Source organism: Nyctibius grandis, chromosome 6 (genome assembly GCF_013368605.1).
Source record: "Nyctibius grandis isolate bNycGra1 chromosome 6, bNycGra1.pri, whole genome shotgun sequence".
NCBI classification, from domain to species: Eukaryota; Metazoa; Chordata; class Aves; order Nyctibiiformes; family Nyctibiidae; genus Nyctibius; species Nyctibius grandis.
The window spans coordinates 6097478-6123830 of NC_090663.1; the positions used below are offsets into that span (position 1 = coordinate 6097478).

A 26353-nucleotide genomic window follows, 5' to 3' on the forward strand; every position below is an offset into this window, starting at 1 on the left:
AGCTGACTGCCTGGGTGACTCACTCCTTGGATTAGGAGATGAGGTAATGCTTTTGAGATACAGGGTGATGTCATTCCTTTACCTGAGCCGCATGCCGATGCTACTTGCTAGTACTTTCAAGGAAAGTCCCTTTGCTGCTTCTGATGAGCTAGAGAATGAGCTGCATAACTCCAGAGGAGTTGTTATTATTCATGTCCTTCTAAAGCCTCTGGCTAAACTGCTCTTCTAAAAGATGTCAGCACAGGTGCCCACAAATGCCTCTTGTTACATGTGTGTGCATCTGCAAGTATGCACATTTGCATACCTGCCCCATTCTTCAAACAAAGCTATTTTAGTAAAAAAAGACCTTTGTGGTAATCAGGTGCAGTCCCTTGTCACCACCGTGTCAGGTAATCCCATTTATAGATAGATTCATCTTAAAAAAGGTGTTTTTTTTCCCCCATCTGTTCTGTTTCCATTGTGAAATACCACATTTGTGATGGTTAGTAACCAAAATATGTAGGTTGCACTTTACTCATGGTCAGTTTAAGCCCATGTGCTTGTACCCTGGCATTGTCCTTCGGTGCAGAGCTCTTTCTGCTGCCTGTGCGTTCACTGACAGCAGTTGTGTCTTTTCCCAGCCTTTCTTTCCCAATGTCACACAGGACGTGCTGCTCCCGTAGGTGCCCTCAAGGTTGGGAGCGCGGGCAGGTGATCAGCAGAGCTGACCAAAATGGTCTCGCCTGCCCTCCACAGCTTTATGGGACTGAGGTTTTAACAGATGAGCAGGCAGTGCCCCGCTGTCAGGGAATTTTTGAAGGCATGCAAACCATGACCTGATTTGACCCGTATCTTGGGAGTATATGAGTGCGTGTTGCTGAGTGAGCTTCATGCGTGTTGGGAAGTGTGGTTCCCAGAAATGGCCAACGTTTTGCCTGTTGTTTGCTGGTGGAAAATTTCCAGGTATCTGGACCATGTGCAGGAAGAAACCTTACAGGTGATTTATTAATGCAAAGTAATAGCTGCACAGGCTAAAAGTTGTCATCAAAATTGTTATGCGTTTCTGAAAGAATATATTATAAAAACATTTTACACTATTACTCTTCTGTGTTGAAAGTTTTAACAAGATGCTCCAACATGGCTACAGCTGCAGCTTTGGCACTGGCATCTTTTGTTTTTAAAAAGGTATTTTCCAAAATCTGCATGCCTTTGTTTCTCAAGATCACAAGGCTGCTCTTGAATATAAATTTTTATGCAAACCTTATTTGTTTGCTTTATTTTTCCACTGAACAGGCGATTTCTACAAATGACCCCTCCCTGCACAAATTTTTGCTTTTTCTGGTAGTTTATTTCTGCAAGCGTATGTATAGAGCTGTGTGCTTGTATTTTTCCTCCCCAATGGTAGGCCATAATGCAACATTTCTTGTGCATCACAGATCTCACGCAATGTCTCTTCCAGGATATTTGGCCTTTTTTGCCATAAGGTAAATATCTGGGGGGGAAAGAACATACCTCGTTTTGCTTTGTAAAGAACTTCACAGCTACTCTCAGGGGTTTATTTTTATCATCTGTTCAATTACACATTGTGCTCCTGAGAGGAGTTTTTATTTTAATTGTCAGTCATCTTGAGGCTTTTCAAAGCCAGAAAGCATCGGTGTTGGATCCTTTAGGGATCTTAAATACAGTCACCAGCATTGTCGGGTAGCTCACCTAAATCTTCTCTTTGAATGAGGTGTGTCAAACAGTGTAAGAAGAGGTATTAGTCATGACATGCACACATTTATAAGACCTATCTTCCCCTCTGTGTTTAGGTGAATCCCAACCTTGCTTAATGCTGTTTGCCCGTCTGTGACCCAGTTAGAGGAATAAAAAGTCTCATGTTGGAGAGAATTTTAACCATGCAGAAGGTGTGGTTTCAGATCCTCACAGTGGTTCCAGAAATAATAACCAGAAACTTTCTGGATCTTTTGTATGGCTTTGTAATCCACGTCTGTGCCTTGGAGTCTGAGCAGGAATATTTTGTTTGAAGTGCCTAATATGCATGTACCAGAAGTAGTCTTTAAACCTTAATGTGTAAAGTATCTGAATTGAATGTAATTATGTGTAGGATACTGCCCATATGGACAGAGGTTCTGAAAAAGCATTAAAATCTTCCATGTTAATCCATATCCTCAAAAGCTGAGGTTATGTGGATTACAGTTTCTCACATTCTTGATGGGCACAGCCACTGTGGCTCCACAGTATTAGTTATGGTCTATCAGGCTGATAATGAGTTTCTTAATAAGTCCCTTAGTACTCATTGACAATGACTCATACTTCCGAACTAGGATCTCCTTGAAAATCTCAGTGTAAGGGATGAAATGCTGTGGCCTGGTGAAGATTTTTTTGTTTGTTTGTTTACTACTTGTGTATTTAAGAAAAAGCCAGGCAAGTTTTAAAGGAATGGTATACTTAAACATAAGAAATTCTGGGGAGGAGAAGTTAGATTTAACTGGAAAGGCAAAGGTGAGATGTGAGCTCTGATCTCAGTGGTAATTGCTCTCTCTGCTTTACAGGAGGACAGATATTCTGGAATAATCATTAATTGTAAACAAGCTCACATACAGCCTCAGCTTTTATTTTAAAACCTAATTCAGACTTCTGATCTGGAGAGAATGATTCTGTGTTTAGCAGTAAACTAGCTCTGGAAAAAAAAACAACAGTGAAGTAGAACTTTACTTACAATACCACTGTCTTGAAACTATCACAAATAATCTGCAAAACTTGCACTTTAACCAGTGACTGTCTCTTCAAGAACGCTTCTCCCAGTATCATATTTTCTACAGTTCGGATGAATACTAATCTCTCTACTGATTGAGCTTTAAAATGTTTTGCTTAAAGTGGAAAAAGTGTCACACAGTGAACTGTTTTTTAACTGAGAATAGTGAAATACGGATTTGATTTGAATGCCTGGAAGTTTTCTGTCCTCAGTATAACTTTGAAAAGTAAGACTCTGGGATGCAAAACCGTGAAACAGGACACTGGAATATAATGCACTGTTCTTGCTTATACAGCGTTTCTGCTTCCATTTGTGATCTGTGTGTTTTGATGAAACTGTGGTTAAATGGAGGCTAACCTTCAATTCAATTATTTTAGGTATTTGGAAATAAGATGATAATCCCTTCCTTGGATGGGGACCTTTTCCAGTGGGATCGGGATCGAGAGAGCATGGAAGCAGTTCCTTTCACAGTTGAATCTCTTCTCGAGTCATCCTACAAATTTGGCGAGGATGTTGTCTTAGTTGGGGGCAAGTCTTTGACGACCTATGGGCTGAGCTCATACTCAGGGAAGGTAAGAGCCTGAAAAGTTGCCGTGTGTATGTGTGTTTCGAGTGCTGTCCTGCAAATAGGTTGCTCTTGAGATGTAAACTGCAGCACAGCTCAAGTGTAGAGCTCGAAAGAGCACAATCTGAGCTGCTTGGGCAACAAATGCAGCGGGCTGGAGTAAGGCTAATGGCTGGTGTGGTTAGACGGTGAGGCTGAGCCCCTCACTGCAGTCTCCTGCCTGTGAGCTCCTGCTGTATCCCCTGTGCTGGCTTTAACATTCGTCTCACCCCTTGCTAAACTGATTCAACTTGCTAATCAACAGAAAACTGTTCACTTTTTATTGGATTGGTTTTGTGCTGGGTTAGCTGTAGCCAGCTGAGCAAGGGGTCAGGGAGTGCCAGATCCAGCACAAGGGAAGGGACAGGGGTTTTGTGACCAGAGGTCAGTGAGGGGAAAAAAGAGGGATGACCCATTTCTAGCAAGCTGGGAGAGGAGTTCAGCTTTGTCATATAGGTCTGCTTGAAGTAGACTTTGCTGTTCAGTTTACTGCGTAACAAAGGCAGCTTTAGGTGACACACTTTCTTCACAACTAATTTGAGATTTTTCACAACTAAGAGGGATAGCTGGTTGAAAACAAAAACATTCAACATATGCAAAAGTTTAAGACTTGTAGTTGTCAGCGAGTTTACTATCTCTTAGTTCTCCTTACATTTTAAAGTCATATGCAAAACTTAAGCTGAAAACTACTTGCTATCTGACTAGTTCAGAAGACATTTTTCTTCTGAAATCCATTGGTTAAAAGTTGTATATTTTGAAAAAACACAGAAGGAAAAAAGGCTGGAAAAAGCCCAGGAATTAATTGCATTATTCAGAGTCCTAGAATTGACATCCCCTCCTTAATGTCAGATGTCATTAAAGTACTTGTAGATACTTTGTGTAGTGAGGAACAGATATTTGCTAAATCAGAAGTGTTGGTGCATGTTAAAACCAGTTAAAAAAAATAGATTCAGTTTAAAAATTTTAAAATTCCAATGTTTGTTTTCCTCAAAAGCAGTTTTTCATTTTGACCGTACATTTTAATGTAGAATACTTCTATGGCATGGTGTAGAGTGATCACTAGTGATACAGAGCATAGACCCAAAACAAGAGTTCATGAAATCATTTTGATTTCCTCATTGATAGCAGAGGGCACTGTGCACCAACAGACTGCTCCTCCCCCAGTGCTCAGGAAGTGGAAATTTCGGTTTCTGCTTTGATTCCTGGCTTGTGCTCACAGTAGCAAAGGTGCCTCATACAGGAAATAGTGCCTGACTCTTCCTCATTAAGAGTTTGGGCAATCTGTTGTCTTTGGCAGTATGATGTTGATTCAGACTTCCTGAAGGTGTGTTCAACTCCATTTTCAAAACACAATTGCCCATATAATCCAAATTCTGTTTGAGATTGGGACTGCTGCAAAGTCTGTGTGACTGTGAGAGTTAAATAAGGTCTTCTTTCCCCCCTAATAGCTGACAAGTCAAAGGGGAAAGGCTCTGGTGCTATTTTATAGGAATCAGTAGTACTTAATTTGAAGTTAATAGAGTTATGCTGAGACAAATATGGCACGAAAGCAGAATTATGCTGTGGGTCTTGTAGGAATGTTCTTTTTATGTCCATAGAAATAGTGGGAGAAAAGAGAGCTAAGATTTCTTTCTGTTAGAAGTAGAAATACGTGCAAAGTATAGTCAAAAGGTAGTCAAAATAGCCCAAACTGTAGACTTACTAGACTTTTTTTAAAAATTTTAGCTCTGAAAAGCCCTTCTCTCTTAAACCAGGCTTTTCAACATCCCTTAAGTCAAGCATCTAAAATCATGGAGCTCCAAATTGCCTGCGAGCCAAAAATGTGTTGTAAGGATTGTTGGCTTTGAATATTGCTGTTGATTGCATTTGTTTGTCTTGAAGTTCTCCAGAGCTTCAAAGCATGTGTGAATCTCTTGCCTTGTCCCTTAGGTGAAGTACATCTGCTCAGCTATGGGCTGTCGCCGGTGGGATGACGATGAAACAGAACAGGAAGAGACACTCCTATTACACCGAACCCAGAAAACAGTCCGTGCTGTTGGACCACGCAGCGGCAATGAAAAGTAAGTGTAAGAAAGTGTTCAGAAACAATCCAATCCGATAGAGGTAAGTTCCTAATATGTAATGTTTTAAGGATTTGACCTTCTTTTTACTCTCATTAGTTTAGGAATTGCACAAGGGAGTTCAGATTGTTGACCAAAGGAATGCACCAGACTATTGGCTAGGATCTAACCCCTTTGCTCTTCAGTGCTTTTGAAAAATGTCTTGAACTTTAGGTTTATAGATGATTAGACAGAAAAGATTTGTGCATGTATTTATTCTCTCTAAATCAAATGAAAATTACTTTCCTTGTCCTTGCATACCTCAAAAGAATTTGTCACTGCTCTACTGCACAGGGCAAACGTCACCAATGTTTGCTCCAACTGTTGATTTTTGTACAAAAGGAGACAGTTTAAAAGTCATCTTATGACCTGCTGATTGACTTTTTAAGTTCTTTACCTGTTCATGGTAACTGTCACTGATTTTTTTTATACTTGATGTCTTTAGTTTTCATTTGAAGTTGGTATTTTAAGAAGTCTTCAGTCTTATTTTTTTCAAAGTCCCATTCTTAAATGTATTTTGTTCATTTCATAATGTAGCAGGTCTGTTCTTTACAAGCTGTAGGAACTGGTTCAGTCTGTGACTTTCCTAATGCTTCCATGCTGAAGTATTAATAAATCAAGATTTCTATAAAAATACAGACATGTATTCTACTAAAAAAAACTCAAAACCCACTTAATAAAATACAGGTTTAAAATGCTGGTTGCCATAAACAGATACAATAACTGCCCAACAACTTAGTGGAGAACTGGTCATTCCCTGTTCCCCTGCTCCCTCTTCTGTTTACAGCAGGATTTGACAGCTTGTGCATCTGTAGTGTATCAGAGAGAACCTAATTCGAACTCTGATAAATTAGCAGATCAGATGTCTGAAAAGAGAAATCTTGGGTTCCGTGGTTCTTGGGGACTGATATGGGCAGGGAGAGGTATGTCGTAAAGAGGTGCTTTTTCCTTCATACATCTCCTTCAAAAACATAGTATGACATCTTGTGCACCAGAATCCTACTGCCCTTACAGTCAGAAACAGAGGTGCCTTCCTGGTGACATGGTATGGCTGCTGTGGAGTTTACAGGATAGATCTGTGTTTTTAATCCAGAGAAAGAAAAACTTGTAATAAAACAACTAAATATATAAAATATACCAAACTGTTACCATAAGGGTGTAAATTCTTTAAGGAGACAGACTGGGCTCCTTGTGGTTGCCAGGCCGGTCCTAAGAAACTCTGGATACCCAAACACACTGTTCAAGAAATATTTTCCCCCTTCTTGCTGTTCAAGGCACAAACCTGCCATCCTTTCCCATCGTCCCTACAGCATTGGGCTATATAGTGGAAAAAAGAAAAGAATTATTCTTTCTTTTTCTGAAAATAATTTTCAGTTTCTGCCCTAATTTGTTGGTTTACAAAAATTAAAGAGATTTTGGCTGTGCAAGACAACTCTGCGTTCCTTATACAGTTGTCTTTTTTTGGTGTTAACCTATGGGATGTGAGCAGTCCTGGTTTCATGAAGTACCTGTCAAGGAGATCCTGTGTTAAGTTGTGTGTGGGATTAAAACAAAAAAAATCATTGTTCCTCCCTCAGCTTGAAAAACCTGACGTTTCAAGTGAAAGCCGCTTTATTAATGAAGAGAAATATGTCTTGTGTAGAATGCTGCTTCCTAAATGCTTTATACTTCTGGCTTTCATCAGCTACATAACATTTTCCTACTAAACAGACCTAGCTGTACTACTTGATGATTTTAATTGCCCTCTCCATATAATAAGCCTTTAATGCCATTGGCCCTACTTCACCAGCTGTTTTCTCAACTCACCCGTCATATTGGACAAGATTTCTCAGCTGGTTTGGTTTGTATTCTGGACTAGCGCTCCCCCTCCTGGTGCAGTTGTGTTCATCTGACAATCTGAGCGCTTACTGTGAAAATATGGGCCAAACACAGGTAATTTGGTTTAAGAATCTTCTGGATGGAGGATTTGGGACTTATAAGTTGTTTCTACAAAGTTTTTCTCTTTCTTTCTACAAAGTTTTTCTTTTTCTTTAAGGTGGAATTTCAGCGTTGGTCACTTTGAGCTGCGCTATGTCCCAGATATTGAAACTAGGGCGGGATATATTGAGAGCAATTTTAAATCAAATATGAACAAAGAAGAAACAAAAATTATTTCAGATGTGGATGAGCAGGAAGCTATGATGAAAGATACAGTGATAAAGGTCTCAGTAGCTGACTGGAAGGTGATGGCTTTTAACAAACGAGGAGGACATCTGGAATGGGAATACCAGGTAGGGGAAAGACAGAATATTAAATGTTACAAAAGTAGAAGTTTTGCAGCATTGTAGATGTTGTCTTTCATCTTGGGTTTCAGATGCTGTCTTTGTAAATTAAGCACATTGTTTAGCATTGTGCTTGTATAATATCCAGTTAATACAACATTAATTTTCCAGTTACCTCTCTCTCCTTCAGTTTTGCACTCCAATTGCTTCTGCATGGCTGGTTAAGGATGGCAAAGTAATTCCAATCAGTCTGTTTGATGACACAAGTTACACAGCGAACAATGAAGTATTGGAAGATGAAGATCTTGTGGAAGCTGCCAGAGGGGCCACAGAATCCAGCGTTTATTTGGGTGAGACACCGACTGCAGCATTTTCTGTAGTAAACATTATTCTTTTCTCCGTTGAGGTTGTAGTAAAGCAGATCTTTCTGTACTGATCGATTACAGTTAAGAGGAGCTGTAACATGTCCAGTCTAATATTATGCATAATGAAGACTGTTGAATTTAACCCACATCGCTTTATAAAGCCCAAAAATTGAGGCTTTACCAACATACCTATCCCAGAAAGGCACCTTGACTTGATTTAAAGACTTTCAAAAGGTAGAGATGTGTTCTCATCTCTTCCTAGCCTGCTCTGGTCATCTTTGCTGTTGTCATCCAAAGTCAGAGTTCTGTGTACCCATCTTAGAAACTCTGACAATTACGGAAGGGACAGTATACCCTTGGCTGTGGCAGAATTAATGTCTATGACTGGTTAGCCTAAACAGTGAGAGTTAAAAGATTTTTTTTCTTTTTTTTTTTTTCCTTTTTCAAAACCAAAACATTTCAAATCCGTACATCTTTTCCATTTTGATTCTGAAATGTTCACTGCTTTGTAGTTCCAGTACATTGGAGATGACTGAAAGTCTTGAAACTCTTAAAGATAGGTTTATAGCTAACAAGGCAGTCTTACTGCTCCGTAAGCTATAAGCAATATCTCCCTTCAGCCCGCTAATTTGTCACATTCATTTTTTCCTCTACACTGATTACGGTAACTTACCATGAAGAAATTTCAGTTAAGATTTTATGTGACTAAGTTTTCATACAGCTGTCAGAATTCATTTGATGTGGTTTGTGACAATTTGAAATAAGAGTGGCCCAAGGTCCTTCTTCCTCTCAGCTGTCTGTCTCCGAGTGGTAAATATGCTTTGGTTTTCTAAGACTTTGTTTGCCTTACTCTTTTTCTATAAGTCTTTACACCTTGTAGCTCTCCTGTTAGTGGTTACACAGATAAAGAATAACGCTAGGAAGAAGCCAGATAGTTCCAGCCTTCCTGCTAACAGCTGTTGAGGAGTAATCTGCACCCAGCATTAACAAGGGTCAGAAGTTTGAAAGAAGTCTGACCTATGCAAAGCCCAAGCTGCTTTATAGCTCTTAAAAATTCCTGGCATTTTTCTGTAGCACCAGATCTCCAACACTGAAAATGAGATGTCCTGATATCTTGCTTTTCTAGAACAGAGGGAACATATTACTTGAATTCATCCAGCCTAGCAATCAGAGTCAGTATCTCAGATTCTGAGAAAATAAAGAAATATTTTCCGAAATATTTTTAACCATGTATTTTAACTGGCCAATTTTATTCTAGGGGTGAAGAGAACTAAATCTTAAGACTAGTATGCTCTCTGGTTTATTACTTAGGTATGTACAGGGGCCAGTTGTATCTTCAGTCATCAGTCAGAATTTCTGAGAAATTCCCAACCAACCCAAAGGCTCTGGAATCCAGGAACGATAATGCAATTATTCCTCTTCCCAAAATCAAATGGAAACCTTTAATCCGTAAGTAACAATTCAGAGTTTCATTTACTGTCTTAGCTCTGAAAAGACAGGACATCTTTCTGATTTCCAGTATGTTTCAAACTAGTCTAATGTTTCCAGCTGTAAACCAATTCAGGAACTATCTCTGTGCCTTATTAATTGTTTATTTTTTTTCTAATTAAATGTTTAATGTCTGCTTTCTTTTACTATGAATTTGACAGGGTCTTTTTTAATAGTGAAATGTTGGGTCTTCTAAATCAAATTTTTCAATAAAAAAGAGGAAGTTTTTTGCAGTGATGTGAATATGAGTGAATTGACTTGTCCAAAACTAGTATTTTGGCAAGGGGGAGAGGTGTTAAGTAACTGTTACCTGAAAATACCCTTCTTAATGTTTCCTTGCATTCATTTTGGTTCTCATGGTCTGGTCCAAGAGACATTTTCTAAGATTATGCAATTGGAGTGCTCATTAAATTAATACAAGGACAGAATTTTTATAGCAGTTCAGCTCAAAAAATTGTGTCTGTTCTATGCTTAGAGTCTCCTTCCAGGACTCCAGTGTTGGTGGGGTCTGACGAGTTCGATAAGTGTCTCAGCAATGACAAGTATTCTCATGAAGAGTACAGTAATGGAGCACTTTCAGTTTTGCAGTATCCATACGGTAGGTGGAAGTTCCAAATTTTGAAGTGTTTCAAATAGCCGGGTTTACCCATTTATTACCTGTGAAATTCAATGAATGGCCATTTGTTTGATATGTGTATTTTTTTAACATTTAATGAACTAGGAAATTATTGCCCAAACTAGGATTTCCAGGCTGTGGTGTATGTATAATTAGTGACATGCAAAGCACTTCGGCGTGCCTGAAATTGCTGCAGCAGAGGTATTGTGTGTACTGCCGTTGCCACTGGTAGTTGGTCCGAGTGGAAAAAGCGTGTGAATTATTTTTTTCAGAATTTGCTAACAGGGCTGGAGACTCAGCCTGGCGGTATAAAGTTTTCCATATGGAAGATGTAGTGGTTGAAAGCTATCAGTGGGTCAGGCCTTCTGAAGTGGAAACTTTGATGGGAGACCTAGTTGCTGTGGAATCCACAACCTTGATTAACTGAATTTGCTTATGTGCCATTTAAAATCATGGGGCATGCAAATAAAAATACCTTGTGTCTGTTGAGGAAACCTATTAATGAGAAGACAAAACCGTTTTGTAGTTGCCTACAACAAAATCTATGCCCTCTTTGTGTCTTTTATACACAGATAATGGTTATTACTTACCATACTACAAGAGAGAGAGAAATAAACGTAGCACCCAGATCACCGTTAGATTTTTTGATGATACAAATTACAAGAACATTCGCAAAAAAGATCCTGTTCTTCTGCTTCACTGGTGGAAAGAAATTGTTGGCACCATTGTATTTTGCATTGTGGCCACAACTTTTATTGTACGCAAACTTTTCCATCCTCATCCTTACAGCAGAGTAAGTATTTTTTTTCCGAATCCTAAATACAGAAGGTATTATTCTAGCCTTTTCTTTTGGTTTTGAGTCTGCAATGAGTAGTATTAATAAGTTAATAACTAATGAGATAACAAAATCAACAGCCTACATTTATTGTTTAATCTATCTGTGAAGGCTGGCAGATGCCATATACAATTTGCTTAACTGGTTCAGCAAGCAGATTAGACTGCTTCAACTGTATCTGACCTGTTTGGAGATATTTACACTGAAATTATTTAATGCCACTTCTAGGGGTACAAACTGGTCTCAAGTACTTAAGGAGTTGAATTTGTTTGTTTGTTTTTTGTTCTTGTTCCGGCAACCCTCCTTAGCTGCGGAAGGAATCTGAAACACAGTGTCAGACTGATAGTAAATATGAGCCCGCTTGTGGAGACGTTAAAGACAGCAGCTGGAGTGATGTCAAGAACTCTGGATACGTGTCAAGGTGAGCTCAGTTCAACACAACATGTACAGAGTTTTTAGTCAGTGTGACAACTAATACTATCTGGAAGAAAAGAGTAGGTTTTCACTTGTTCACTTATTGCAGTCTACACCTACCTGAAGGGAGGTTGTAGTGAAGTGGGAGTTGGCCTCTTCTCCCGGGCAGCTAGCGATAGGACAAGAGCGCACAGCCTAAAGCTTTGCCAGGGGAGGTTCAGGTTGGACATCAGGAAGAATTTCTTTCCAGAAAGGGTTATTAGACATTGGAATGGGCTGCCCAGGGAGGTGGTGGAGTCACCATCTCTGGATGTGTTTAAGAAAAGACTGGACATGGCACTTAGTGCCATGGTCTAGTTGACAGGGTGGTGTAGGGGCAGTGGTTGGACTCGATGATCCCTGAGGTCTCTTCCAACCTGGTTGATTCTGTGATTCTGTGTTCTTACCTACCCCAGTCCTAGTCCTCCGACTTCACAGGACTGACGCAAAGCAACTGACACAGAGAACCCTGTCACCCCATTACTGATGGGACATTGCAGTTATGATTAGCGTAAGCAATCCCAGAGAGTCTGCAGGACACCTGTGATCAGGAACGTTGCTCTCATATTTCCTGCTGATAACGTGAAGTGGAAGGTTGATTCTTGAAGGTCTTAATCAGTGTTTACTCTCTTTGTTTCTGTGTTTATGGATTAAAGCAGAGAAAGGCACTTGCAGATGGAAACGATGTTTTATATACTCTGCTGAATAAGCAGACTGTGCTTGGAACAAACCTTTGTTGCTGTTATGAAGGAGTTGGTTAAGACAGAAGGGAGTATAGGAGCATGTTGTGATACTCTGGAGAAAATGTGACCATTTTCTGTACGTTTGTAACTCCCTGAAAGTAAGGACTGGAGTATTTAAAATGAGGAAAAATAAGAGAGGTAGTGAGATTTAAGAACAGTGTTTCAGAAGGGATGCTTGGAAGGACCAGTTGCAGAAGTAGTTATTTGGGGTGGGGTTAAAGGTAAATTATGATTTAGAAAATAATTAGCTTTCACCACCTAGTTGTGTATAGAAACTTAGGCTACATACTTATGTTCCGTGATCCAGTAAACATACAACTTGATATTCTGAAAAACTTCTTCAGTTTGTCATGTGCATGCATAATAGATCTTGCTGAGTTGTGGTAGACACTGAATAAATGTATAATCAGCAACTGTGTCCATTTCATAAACAGGTAACCATCTGATTGCCTCAGTGAGTGAGCAGGGAAAAAGGATAAGAAATGCTTCAAGTCATTCAGCATGTTTTGCCTGTACAGAAATATTTTGCTCTGAGTCATAAATAACTTATTTTGTCTATCTATACTAATGCATTTTTCTCCTCTGTCCTCCCTCCATTCTTCTGTCTCTTCCTCACACCCTTCTCCCAGATACCTGACAGATTTTGAACCAATTCAGTGTCTGGGTCGTGGAGGTTTCGGAGTAGTTTTTGAAGCCAGAAATAAAGTGGATGACTGCAACTATGCTATCAAAAGGATCCGTTTACCTAACAGGTAATGAATGAGTTTGTTGAGATACAGAAGTAGTAATGAATGAATGGTGGGATCCCGTCCTACACTGAACCATCTGCTCCTGAACTGATTTCCCAGATATTACATTCGGATGAATGACATACTTTTTAATGGGGGGGCTGACTTAGTTTTGGCATCGAGAATATGGCATATGTAATCACAGCAGAAGGGTGACCTGCTTGGCTAAAATACTTGCATAGCAGGACCCTTGTGAGGATGCTGCAGCTACGTGGGAACTCCTTTGATTTCCTTGATGAATAGAGCCTTTGATAACAGGACCAGTTATTTGTAGCGCTGTTAATTTGCTTCTCTCCTTCCTCTCCTTACTGTTCCTACTCCACCTTCTCTTTCTTTTCTCTCTCCCTCACCAGCTTTTCTGACTCCATTTGTCCATTTGTTTCATTTTCTGGTCCCACAACCCCTACCTTTTCTTTCAGTCATAGGTGGTCAAGCCATGCTGCTGAATTACCCTACACAGAGCTTGCAGCAGTTCCTTTTAGTGGGAGATGGGAGACACTGCTTCTGGAAATCTCAAGTTAGAACAGCAACAGGCAGGCCAGTAGAGGGAGGGGGTAAAGCTATGAAATCTAGAATTACTATTTTTTTTAATGTGTTAAATAAACGTGACTATTTAAGATTAAAGGTTTTGTTTAGAAATTTAAGGTAGCCTAAATTCTTCTTTTCCAAGCATATTCAAACCCATTAAATAAAACCATGTGACTTCATTTGATACAGTTTATGGTCTTATGAAGAGAGATTATTTACTTCAGGAAGATAGCAGGCTACCTGCTTTCCTGTCCATAGAATGGAGATAGTCTTTATGCAGTCTCCTTATGTTATGCCAATTAAAAAAGAAATACTAAGGTATTACTGTCTTCTTTTGTGTCAGTGTCTTCTACATCCCTGTAGAATATTGCTGTTTAGTGGTCTTTTTTCTATCCTGGTAAACAGTTGAGAGCAAGATGAACCTTTTCTTCTCAGTTTTGCTGCCTGTAATTATTTGAAAAGGGATGACTAAATACTTAGCCGTTACGAGCACATACTGCTCCTCCACACTTCTAACCTAAAGGAGTTACTCGGGGGAATTTAAGACGTATCTGTCTTCTGGTGTGAAGAGCTGTACTACCGGCCTTGTTTATACTGGGCTAGCTTTGATTAAATTCCTTTGTAGAAATTTCTGTGCTATGTTGTTGCTTTATGTGACCATGTGTCTGTTGTTCTCACTCCAAATCGTAGGGAGCTGGCTCGTGAAAAGGTGATGCGGGAAGTCAAGGCATTAGCTAAACTTGAGCATCCAGGTATTGTTCGGTATTTCAACGCATGGCTGGAAGCTCCACCTGAGAGATGGCAGGAAAAGATGGATGAACAGTGGTTAAAAGATGAAAGGTAACTCGTGGGGGTTTTTACAGTTTAATTTGAGATTGTATATCAACAGAACTGGAGAACTGGTAGATGATCCAGGAAGATGGAGAGACTGTGTAGGAAAGAGATGGTTATTAACTTAGCCTGTCAACTTTTCAGTTGAACAAGGTACAAATATATCCCACTAGTGCATAGCGTCTCTCGATTTTTTGCATCCTCTATCGTGTTAAGGTCCTTGTTTCAGCTTAGGAAACATCTTGTAGTTCTTAATGTAATTTCTATAATTCAATCTTAGGGTGGTTGGAAGGTTGGATCATTGCTACTGTGATTCAATTTTAAACTTTGGCATCTCTGTCCTCTTTGTTCCTTTCCACTGCTTTCCTGCTCTTTGTTGTCTTGGTTTAGATGGTGTGATTCAGTACTCAAGTGCTCAATGCTTCAATGAATTTATTTCAGCAGAAATATGTGAGAGATAATCAGAGTGATGATTTATAAAGCTTGGTAGAAGTAAGTTAAAAATAGAAAATGAGATAAAGGAGTTAGAGGATGTTAAGAGAAAGGAAAAAGTGGGTGTATGTTAGCATTTAAAGAATGTGGCCTAATACAAGACTATTTAGTGGTCTCATCATAAGATCTTCACATGCCTAACAATTTTTAGAATATACCTTTATATTTCAGGCATCAAGTTAACATTTCACAGCTGTAATTCTTCCAAGGCACTTTAAATAGTCATTGCAATGCATGTTCTGAAGGACTGAATTTTTTCAAGCTGAAGCCTGATTGCACATTGGGCATCCAGGCAGTAGAGCTTGCTAAATTTTCCTTTATCAACACTGTTGTCTTAATGAGAAGATATTATCCTCGTGAAGAAAAGAGGATGCTAAATCCTGGTTATTAGTGATTCCCACACTTGGGTAGTCATTTACCATTATGGTACAACATGGTTCTCAGAAGTAGCAGTTGTTTAAACCTGGGCTTCTGAAAATGCATTTCTAGTGGAATAAAGTTCTGTAGTATTGATCTCTCCATTTTGTTCTTCTAGCACTGACTGGCCACTCAGTTCCCCCAGTCCGATGGACATCCCATCATTTAAGATCAGAACAGAGCCATTTTCTACAAAGGAGCACAGTGAAGTTATTGCCACTTCATCGCAGAGGGTAAGGTCTGTGGGAATACCATGTGGTCAGTCCGATTCATCCGGAAGCCTGTTTTCCCCTCTGGAATTTTCTGCCACGGACAACAGGGACTTACACCAGTCAGAAGATCCACTATTAAACCTTCAGGACAGTGTCCTTACAGGCTGTGATGTGGAAGACAGTACTATCAGCAATAACAAGTTGGGTCACTCCTTGGAAGTTTGTTCTTCAGCTGTTCCTGTTGTACACCTGAGGGAAGGGACTTCCTCTTCTATTGTGTTTGAGGATTCTGGTTGTGGAAATGCTTCTATTAAGGAAGATAAAGTTGATGTTTCACATGATGAGAGTCTTTCGGAGGAGAAGGTGAAAAGTACAAAGGAATCTGGTAACAAGCAGTCTGCTTCAGGAAGTCCCCTCTCTGTTTCTCCACCAAGGCCAACAAGTTTAAGCCTGGACCTTTCTAAAAATACTGCAGAAAAAGTCAAGCCCACCTCTCCAAAGGTGTATCTCTACATCCAGATGCAGCTCTGCCGGAAAGAGAACCTTAAAGACTGGATGAGCAGAAGATGCATGATAGAGGAGAGGGAAAGGACAGAGTGTCTGCAGATATTTCTGCAGATAGCTGAAGCGGTTGAGTTTCTGCATAGCAAAGGATTAATGCACAGGGATCTCAAGGTTTGTATTCATAGGTTACTGTAGGAAAAATGTTGGGTTTTTTTTTTTAATTTATTTATTGGCATGATCATCACTGAATGCCTGAACTTTCCAAATTCTGGCTGTAACTGGTTATCTCACTGGCTGTGTCCTATATGCAAACACTTTCTGGTTTAGTACTGTGAGAGATTATCTTTGGAGCTATCATAACTTGAATTATCTGTGCCCAAAGTGTCATACAAAAGGCTCTGGCGCTATAAAATTCCTGAAACACATGGACTGACTCAAATGGCATCACAGGGTAGCTGTCCCTCCACTGCGTTACAAACTTGAGCATCAGCAAGTCCAAATTTGTCTGCTTGTAAGGGGTGTGGTTAGCAGGTCAAAAGAGGTTCTCCTCCCCCTCTACTCTGCCCTGGTGAGGCCGCATCTGGAATATTGTGTCCAGTTCTGGGCCCCTCAGTTCAAGAAGGACAGGGAACTGCTAGAGAGAGTCCATCGCAGAGCCACGAAGATGATTAAGGGAGTGGAACATCTCCCTTATGAGGAGAGGCTGAGGGAGCTGGGTCTCTAGCTTGGAGAAGAGGAGACTGAGGGGTGACCTCATTAATGTTTATAAATATGTAAAGGGCAAGTGTCATGAGGATGGAGCCAGGCTCTTCTCAGTGACATCCCTTGACAGGACAAGGGGCAATGGGTGCAAGCTGGAACACAGGAGGTTCCACATAAATATGAGGAAAAACTTCTTTACGGTGATGGTGACCGAACACTGGAACAGGCTGCCCAGAGAGGTTGTGGAGTCTCCTTCTCTGGAGACATTCAAAACCCGCCTGGATGCGTTCCTGTGTGATATGGTCTAGGCAATCCTGCTCCGGCAGGGGGATTGGACTAGATGATCTTTCAAGGTCCTTTCCAATCCCTAACATTCTGTGATTCTGTGATTCTGTGTGCTCCTAATACAGCAGTGCCAGGCTGTTTAGCTTAGTGTCAGGTTCTGCTTTAAACTGACAGATCATGAGTGTGTGGATAGAGGTAAAATTTTTTTGTGTGTGGGAGTAATATGGCACTGGAGACAAATCCTGCTGAAATAGTTGACTCGTATCAGTGACCTCAGCATGGGTGTTACAAAAGCTGAGTTAACGTCTGTACAATAATGTGGAGGTGCAGTGCTCCAGGAAATACCCATTAATCATTCATTATTGCAATTAAAGTCATTCTTACAGCAAGACTTCTTGTACCTGGCACAGATCAGTGGCATTTGTTTTATGGCATTTTTAATTCAGTTCTTTGTACAGGGTTGTTCATTGCTGAGCTGTGTGGCAACGAAAGCTATTTTGGATCCTGTTCTACTGTTTCAAGTGAAGCAGATACTTGGCAGTGTTAAGTTTACAGTTGGACTCGATGATCTTAAAGGTCTTTGCCAACCTAAATGATTCTATGATTCTAATTCTGGTATTTTCCTTCTTCTTTCTATAGTAATACTGCCTAAGAGCATGGTGTTAATCCTGGTTAGAGAAAGTAAAAATTCAGTATTAGTGCTCTAGGATTGAAGTGTAAACTGTCCTGGAGTTGAATTCTGAGTCAATGCCGACTATCACCATGCAGCTTTCTGAAGGATTCATGATCTTTTTAATGTCTGATAACACCCAGACAGCTGAGACTGGGAAAGGTGTTTTTTACCTCTGGTGTTTAACATAACTGAAGTCAGGAGTAACTTTTTGTACCTTTTCTTTTGTTTTGCTTCTAATCCTATGTTAGTGCCTAATCTTGCTGGAACTTTTAGCACTGGAAATGTCAGTATGTGTTACCAAATACCAGCATTTAATTAAAGAACCCAGCTGAAGTCAGTCTTATTATAAGCTCTGAGAAATGGATTGCTTTTGCCAAGTGGTGGAGAGGCAGTTCCTGTTTCTCTGCTTATTTGAGAAGGCATTAATACCTTCCTCACTGGAGTAAATACTGAAATGATTATAACTGTTGTTGAACTTCTTGGATGGTAATCATTTGGTATCAGTAGAAACAAAAGATAAAAATGCCATCTCAGATGTGGCAGTAAAAGGGGATTCAGTAACACTGAAAGGATATGTCAAAGTTAGAAAAACTCACAAACTTGTCCAAGTATTTTCTTTCCCCATCAGCATTAAGCAATTACCTTGAACCAGTTATCTGAAAAATCTTTAGTGCTTGAGAAACTAACCAGAAAATTAATTAAATCCCTCTACTAATATGTTGCTAGACATGTTAATTAATAACCTTTCTTAACAGTACTGCCAGTTGTAACTCTTTGCAGTCTTTACTGAGATCACTGTTCAGTAAAGCTTATGTAGATCTTCACTTAAAGCTGTATTAGTCTTAATCAGCAGTTATGCAGCATTTTGTTGGAATATCTTAAAAGTTCAATATTGGCAGTAATTTGAACAAGAGGTTTTATTTTGTTGACTTGGTATAAACAACTTTGAAAGCCTTTCCCTGAACGAACAACTTCCTGCTTCAGAAAACTTCCCAGGCGTGTGTAGATGTTCTTCTTGGATCCTGGAAGTTTGTATGTCTGTTATGTGTTAATTTGGTCAAAACAACAGACAGTATATTTAATTTTTTTCTGTAGTTTTCAGAAGCTCCTTGGAACATATCTCACCTGATTTTGTAATTTGTCCAAGAGATTGGTCATGCAACCCTAAGTTCATGCCAGTACTAATAAGCAAATAACCTGCAAAGCTGTTTTGTCTTTGGTAGAGGCAGAGCTAGCTGATAGCAGAGGCCAGCTCTTGCTCCCCTTGTCACCAACAAAAACTCATTGACCTATGTGGAAATAAATTTGTATGCATGCATATTAAAAGACACAAGAAGATCTTTTAACTATTTAAATTAACAGTGCACATTGAGATGCATTAATTAGGCTCCTACTGATCAGAGATACTGAAATGACAAGATGGCAGGAATTTAGGTAGGCAAGTGAATAGGTCACAGTTCAAACTCTTTTGAAGAAAATGAAGTACAGAAACAGAAGTTTGTCTGTCAAGTGAATTTACTGTTACTCCCAGGGTAAGCCGTCGGTCATGCCTGACAGCTCAAAAGAAATTATGAGTTTCATAGAACTGCAAGAACAGTCTTAGATACGTTTTGCAGCATTAATTGAATTAAACAGTAGTCTTCCAGATGTGTGAGTAGCTTATCTATATCTGTGAAAAAAATGAGAATTCTTGTTCTGACTGAAGAATCTGGAGAGAAATTTCTTTGTACAAGTGCCAAGATAACTAAACTGGAGGGTGGTTGTGTTCATCTGATTTAAAACAAAATTGTGTGCATCTGCCTTAGACTTCCTCTTTCCGAATGTGGTCTTGATGGCTTGTTTTTGCTGGCAGTTTGTGATAGCAGAGAGTCCATTCTCCTTAATTTGTAGAAACTATACACCAGCCCGTTCAGAGACGGTCTGTTTTCAGCCAGAGAAGTACGAGAAATAAAACTTTCTGTTAAGAAGAGTTTTGCTTCGTGAAGCAAGACAGATCTTGTTGACTTCTTGTGTGTTTGTTGGAGGAGGAGGGGAATGGAGATCAAGGCAATGGGATACAAATCCCTCATGGAGACGTTTGTGCCTTCAGCATTAAAATTCTGATGCAAAGATTTTTGACGACGTGGGTGTGCAGTCAGAGGGTGGGTGCCCTATAAATGCTTCAGAGAGAGCCTGGGGACGCTATGGGTTTACAGGGTAGTAGCTTTTGTGCACTGAGTTGTGACTCCAAAGGGCATAACATTCGTTACAGGAAAATATAGCGGGAGATAAGACCTGTCTCAGAAGGCAATTTTAGAGGCAGGATGTGGGCACTGTGGAACGAACAAGTTGTATCTGTTTCTGTAGTGCTTATCTCAGAGCTGTCTGTTGCTTAAAAAAAAGCAGCAGCCTTTTTTCTGTCTTCTCTCTTGTACAGGGTGGGTTTGTCTTTGACTGAGGAAGTCGGATGGACTTTGAAATAGGTCTGCTTTGTAGTCCTCTTATCTCGTGGAAAAATATTGCCCTCTATCTGTCTGCAGCCTCCCATTCCAGGGTTTATGTCAACAAAGCATGGACCGTGTTCTCACAGCCTTGAAGGTTCAGGAGCTCTGAGAGGAGCTTGCCCAGCACCACCTGCCTCTTTACCACGCCTCGGCCCTTTCTCCGTACATAATCCTGCTGCTTCTTCGCCCTTGCAGGATCAGTCTGTTTTTCCCCCACAACCGTGTGTCTGTCTTTCTTTGTAACTGAGGTGGAGCGATCATGTTTCAAAGAAATGTCATTCATTTGGTGTATGCTATTCTATCAACTAGAATGCAAATCTCTTGAAAAACCATCTGAGATATGTACCATCAGCAAGGGGGCATCTGCCTTCCAGTCTCTTTTATCAGTAGGTTAAGACAAGGATGGCGGTACGTGGCAAACGAGCTAAAGGAGAGTTAAGCCAGATCGTCACTGCTGCTGCTTCTATGAATTGCAGAGTTCTTAAGCTTCTTTCAAAAACAAACTTATAATTCTGTTACGCAGACAGCTGTTCCCACAGTTAAACTGCACAGCACCAACTGAAAAGCAGACCTTGATCCCAGACTTCCAGTGTATTTATAATTTAACATTAAGATGACATGCTATGTGCTGGGTAATAATATGGCGAATGAGTTTAGCACTCAGAGATTAGAATAAAGAAGACTAGGAGTCAGAACTCCAGCATCTGGTGTGAATTTGCCATGTGATGGAGAGTTGGGTAACTTCTCTGTGCTGTTCCCAACAGCTGTTGACTTTTGTGTGTGTTACTCAGCAGACCTGCGTAGTGCCTGTAAACCTCTACTGGATGACGAGAAATGAGGAGTCTGAGTTTCAGGAAAGAAGACTATTTCATGCAGGAGTAATTCCCTTTTCCTGAATAGCTAAGATCCTTAGCTGGCTCTGCTAACCTGATTAATGAACATTTTCAGCCTTGACAGCTTGGCTTATCTGAATTAGAACAAAGTGTTGAATCTACTGAAACACAGAGACTTGTTTATTACTTACATATTTTTTTTCTTTTCACCTGTTTGTTTTCTTAGCCTTCCAATATATTTTTTACAATGGATGACATAGTAAAGGTTGGGGATTTTGGACTGGTAACTGCTATGGACCAAGATGAGGAGGAGGAATCAGTACTTACCCCAATGCCAGCTTATGCCAGGCACACAGGACAAGTAGGGACCAAACTCTACATGAGCCCAGAACAGGTTTGTGCTCTCTGCTCTAAAGCTATATCTGGCAGTGCCTGGAAGACACCTGAAATCCCGGGAGCTCAAAGATCAGGCACTCTTTCTACTAAATTGTTGCGATCAAGTTACTTAAATTCTTTCCCATCAAAGTAGAGTTTTGAGCTAAATTGAATTCCAAAATTAATATTTTAATATATATATTTATTATAGCAAAAAAGCGGCTAATGCTTCGTACTTAGATGCATTAATTTATCTTGCTTTTAATGTAGTAGAAAGATAACAGTATAATATTCAAGTTAATTGAGCAAGACACACTATTGCGCGTGAGGCTTAAGTAAGTTGAAACATTTTGCTTTGCAGTTGTGTCGGCAAAGAGGAGCTGGTGATCGGGGCCTTGCTCACCCATGCTCATTTGACAAAGTTTGCCAATGTGCCTGTCCTGCAGTTTTCAGCTCTGCACAGGGCTAATCACTTCCATATGTTGACTTGAAAGGGTGTTGTTTGTGTTGTACATAATTACATAATTACATACAGTGAGCAGCTTGATTGACCTAACCCTAATTTTGAATTTTCAGATCTGTGGGAACACCTATTCGCACAAAGTTGATATCTTTTCTTTGGGACTGATTCTCTTTGAGCTGCTTTACCCTTTCAGCACACAGATGGAGAGGGTCAGGGTATGTATGGTATTGGATTATCCTCAGTTTGATCATTTGTTTAAAATAGCTATTCGCTTGGTGAAACACTTGCAAGAGGTTATTTTCAGTTAAGAAAAAGCTTTGCAATTAGGAGCACAACTTCTTCAGCCTCATACAGAGCTCCTGAATCACTGAAAATAAATTGCAGTCTTCCTAATGTGTGCAGTTGAATTGAGGCCTTAATTTCTTTACAAAGCTCCTCTGTTGTCAAGCCAAGTAAGAGAAACTATTGAACTAGGATATCCAAGAACTCAAGCAACAAATATAGCTTGTGACTTTAAGCCTACCAGCTTGTTTTTCACTCAAGAATGGGAACCATACTGTGCATTTTTATCATTTCTTCCTTCATTTGCATCTGCAATGCTTTTCACCCAAAGCACTTAGTGAAAAATTGCTGTTCCTTTTCCTATAGTAGGTCTTAGCTTTGAGTCTCACTCAGCTTCAAGCACAATCTTCCCAGTAATTGATGACCTTCATTGCATCAAATGTGAATTTGGGAGGTTTGATGGTGCATTACAGCTCTTCCTTGCTGTTAAAATGCATGAGAGATCCATCTTGCTCAGGAACAAGTTCATAGAGAACAGGGGCTACAGCCAGAAAGGTTTTTCCTCTTGTATATGGTGACTAGTGACCTATGCAGGAAAGAAAGAGTCATTATAATTTGTATTTATCATTTATATGTGCTTGGGGGGGGTAATTCTCATCTGGTTATCAATTGTTTTTAGCAGAGGTGTAAGAAGCAGCTTGAACTGCACCATGAATGCAGCCTGACGGAATGCTTCACCTATGCTGGTGTTGCATTCTCTTGCTTGAACTGCTCTGGCTTTTTATAGTACAAAAGAGCATAGTCTAGAGGAGGAATGACAGTGCTTGATTTGAACCCCTGGCAATGAAACCAATTTCAGTTTCCCTAAATAAAATCAGTTTTATTGAGACACATACACAATAAAGAGCTATCCTGGATTCTCAAGATCTCGTGCAGCCGCGACTACAAGCTTTGCCCTTCCAGTTTCTGTCGTTCCACTCTCTTTGATAAAATCTACAAGAAACCCACAGCCCTTTATTGTCAAGTTCTGGAGTTTAGCTACTTTAGTAGTTGTTTCCGAGTTGTTACACTGAAGTTTTTGTTGGCATCAGCCACACGTTAGCACTAATTGCTGAAGCAAAGCATGCTCTGCCTGACCAGGTAGCCCAGCAAATTGTAGGCATCTGTGATAAAGGGCTGGAAAAATCCCCAGAGGAGGAGTGTGAGACCTGCCTCTGTCTCAAGCTGTTAGCAGTTAGTCTGTGACAGTGCAATTTATTTCCAAATTAGATGTTTGAAAACATCCCTAAATTGCAGACTGAGTTGGTAGAGGAGGAGAACAATTTTTTGAAGCATTTTACTGTCATAAAGCTCAGTTCTCCTGAAGAGGAGTTTGACTATTGCCCATCACTATTAACTGGTCAGTTTATACTTTCAGTGGAGTAATAGCAAAATTAATTTTGTTTTAACTTTAGAATTCTTATATTTTCTGCTCAAACTTCTGCAAAAGGAGATCCTTCCTAAAAGAAATTAAGCGCTAAATATTGTCCTTCTGTGCTAAAAACATGTTAAAGTGGTTCATGGCAATTACAGAACTTAAATTCCTAAGGTAGCCTGCTGCAAATAATTGTGTGGCTGAACATAGGAAAATTACTGTCACTAGATGGAGCAAATGTGCTTGTTATGGAAGAAACACTGAAGGAGACCAGCTGCCTTGTAAGGACACAGAAATACACAACATGAACTCCTGATAAATCTGCTCATTAGTCTATAAACATTAAATACAGACTAGTGCTTACGTTGTTAAGACAGAGCCAGTCATTTCATGTGTCTTAATACTGGTGTAGGTGATCTTGGGGATTATGGGTGGAGCACGGATTTGTGGAGTTTGTTGAGCCAAAGTGAGGGAAGTACGAATTTGTGTTTCTGGCTGAATTAAAACTGCAGAGATCAGAATTCTTGTAACAGGATTCCTGTTGCAGGCTGTGTACCTAAGGGAGCAGCAACTTGCCCATTTAACTATGTTGTGATTTTTAACCACTAAAGCAAGACTTTAAACCAAGGGTTTTTTACATCAGGCTGATTTGTTTGCATAGTTTGCATATTTTTTTAAGAATATATAAAGTAATACTGCTGAAGAATGGTATTTTGGAGAAGTTACATGTTTTTCTTAATATTTTTGCAGACCTTAAGTGATGTTAGAAATTTGAAGTTTCCACCATTGTTCACTCAGAAATATGCACAAGAGGTAAGTATATCTGATGCTATTAATTGTAGCTTTTTCTTTAATAATTGTAGCTTTTTTCTTTGCTTTCCAATTGCTTTGCAGGTAAAAATAGAGGAGCAAAAAAAAAGCTTTCATGTTATTAAGATGCATTTCTCTATCCCTGTACTTTTCTACATTTCAAAGCTGTAATGTTACAATAATGTGGATGATGATACTTTTGTCACAGTTTACTTCCAGTAACTATACAATATTACCTGGCTTCCCTTTGTCACTTGCTGTCATTCATTTTGCATGCATCCTGACATGATTTCTTGCAACAAATCCATATTCACAAAGTGCAGAATTCTAGACAGGCAAAGGGGAGACTGTAGGTAGCATCATGGATGTATGGGGTCTCACTCCAGGAACTGGATCTCTCAAGTGGGAAACCATATGTGTTCTTACTAGTCAGATCTTTAAAGTGATAACGGTTGCAGAAAAAGAGGAGATGATGTACGAAACCTCTTCAATAAAAAGCTGAGATGCTTTCAGGTGTTCATGGTAGCTTCAGACCAGCAGCTAAATGAGACTAGGCTTTCTTGCTTTACAGCTGCAGGCTGCCCGGGGGGATGTGATGTGCTGTGCTCAGCTGGAGTAGGACACTAATTCTGATTAAATTTGAGACAAATATTCAAACTACCTGTATATTTAAAGGAAAACCTCTAATTCACTGTGAAAAATTACTGCGTGGCTTAAAACATGGTGGCTTAAACGTGAAGCTAAAAATTACTCATAAATTATATTTCATATGTTTTTAAATTATTTTGATTGCAAATTAATGTAAAGGTTTTATAACTGTATTGAATCTCGGGTCAGATTTGATTTGCCAAATCGATTGTAGTCTTTGGCAGTAAAGACAGTTTAATGGATGCACAGTGACACATTTTCAAATGTTTAATGCACTTCCAACTACTGTGCCAAAGCACTAACACCCCAATTACTCAGAAAGCAACTGGGGACATTTTCCACATGTTCATACAGCCACAGTTGAAGTCAGAATATGAAATAAGAAAGAATTTATGACTTGGTTCACGTAGCACATGTCGTGTTTTCTTTTAGTACACCATGGTGAAGGACATGCTCTCTCCGAGTCCCACTGAAAGACCAGAGGCTGCAGCAATCATAGAAAATTCTGTATTTGAAGACATGGAACTGCCACCAAAACCAGTGCTTAGGCAGAGGTCACGGACAATGAGTTTATCAGGAAATAAGCATTCAAGACAACCAAGCAAATAATTATCCTCAGGATCACTTCTTCCACTCGGGAGGTTTTACAGGGATTGTTCAGCAGAAGGATCCTATGATGCAGAATGTCTATCTTGGAAATAGTTTACTTAAACTTTTTTTGCCATGTTTAATGTATAAGACATGTTGGACAGATTTTCGTTTACTTTGACAGCCAACGAAAGCCAGTAACCACACGTTTCACATTCCATTTTTCTTACCTTAACTCTCCTAGGCGGATGGGTCCAGCTACTGTGTTTACCGAGGTTGTGCTCCATTATCCTTTTTTTGGGTTTGTTGGGGGTTTTTTTTTGAAGCTTGTAAGTGTCAGCTTGCTGGGTAAGTGAGAGATCTGTAACATGTAAATAGAATTCAAATACTGTATTTTTATAGAGCAAATTACAGTCTCTAAGCCTAGTGAGTATCTATCTGGATCACTTGCTCTTTGGTGAAATGAAGATCATTTTGAAATGAACTCTGACTCCATTTTTGTCCCTGGTGGGTAAACTGGGAATATGCACTATTTTTAAAGCAAAAAAGTACCACAGCTGTACATACTCTCACTCTCCATAGCCAGTCATTAGAGGAAATCGTTTCATACTTCTGCACTATAGTAGATCTTAGGAAATGCATTTTATACAGATAAACCTGTAGAGAAGGAAAAGGAGCTTTTTGCCATTAAAAAAGGGGGTTTTATAGGCAATGGTTGGAAGAGCCATAGTAAAAATTATGTACGAAAATGTTGTGATTCTGAAAATTTAAACCTAATGAAGTCATACGTGTTGTATGTAATCTTGTAGATTTGTACTTTTTAA

General features: G+C 39.6%; 1 protein-coding gene across 1 annotated transcript in view; it reads left to right on the plus strand.

The window, feature by feature from the left end:
• EIF2AK3 (eukaryotic translation initiation factor 2 alpha kinase 3) overlaps positions 1-25889 on the plus strand; it is a 43987-nt gene extending 18098 nt beyond the window's left edge. The window contains exons 3-17 of the mRNA XM_068403362.1: positions 3115-3309; positions 5271-5401; positions 7476-7710; positions 7892-8051; positions 9378-9515; positions 10030-10152; positions 10743-10963; positions 11314-11426; positions 12831-12953; positions 14208-14357; positions 15376-16144; positions 21176-21343; positions 21901-22002; positions 24234-24296; positions 25374-25889. Coding sequence (XP_068259463.1) covers positions 3115-3309; positions 5271-5401; positions 7476-7710; positions 7892-8051; positions 9378-9515; positions 10030-10152; positions 10743-10963; positions 11314-11426; positions 12831-12953; positions 14208-14357; positions 15376-16144; positions 21176-21343; positions 21901-22002; positions 24234-24296; positions 25374-25550 — 2868 coding nt within the window. The 3' untranslated portion in view covers positions 25551-25889. The remainder of the gene's footprint in view (positions 1-3114; positions 3310-5270; positions 5402-7475; positions 7711-7891; positions 8052-9377; positions 9516-10029; positions 10153-10742; positions 10964-11313; positions 11427-12830; positions 12954-14207; positions 14358-15375; positions 16145-21175; positions 21344-21900; positions 22003-24233; positions 24297-25373) is intronic.
• The last annotated feature ends 464 nt before the right edge of the window (positions 25890-26353 follow it).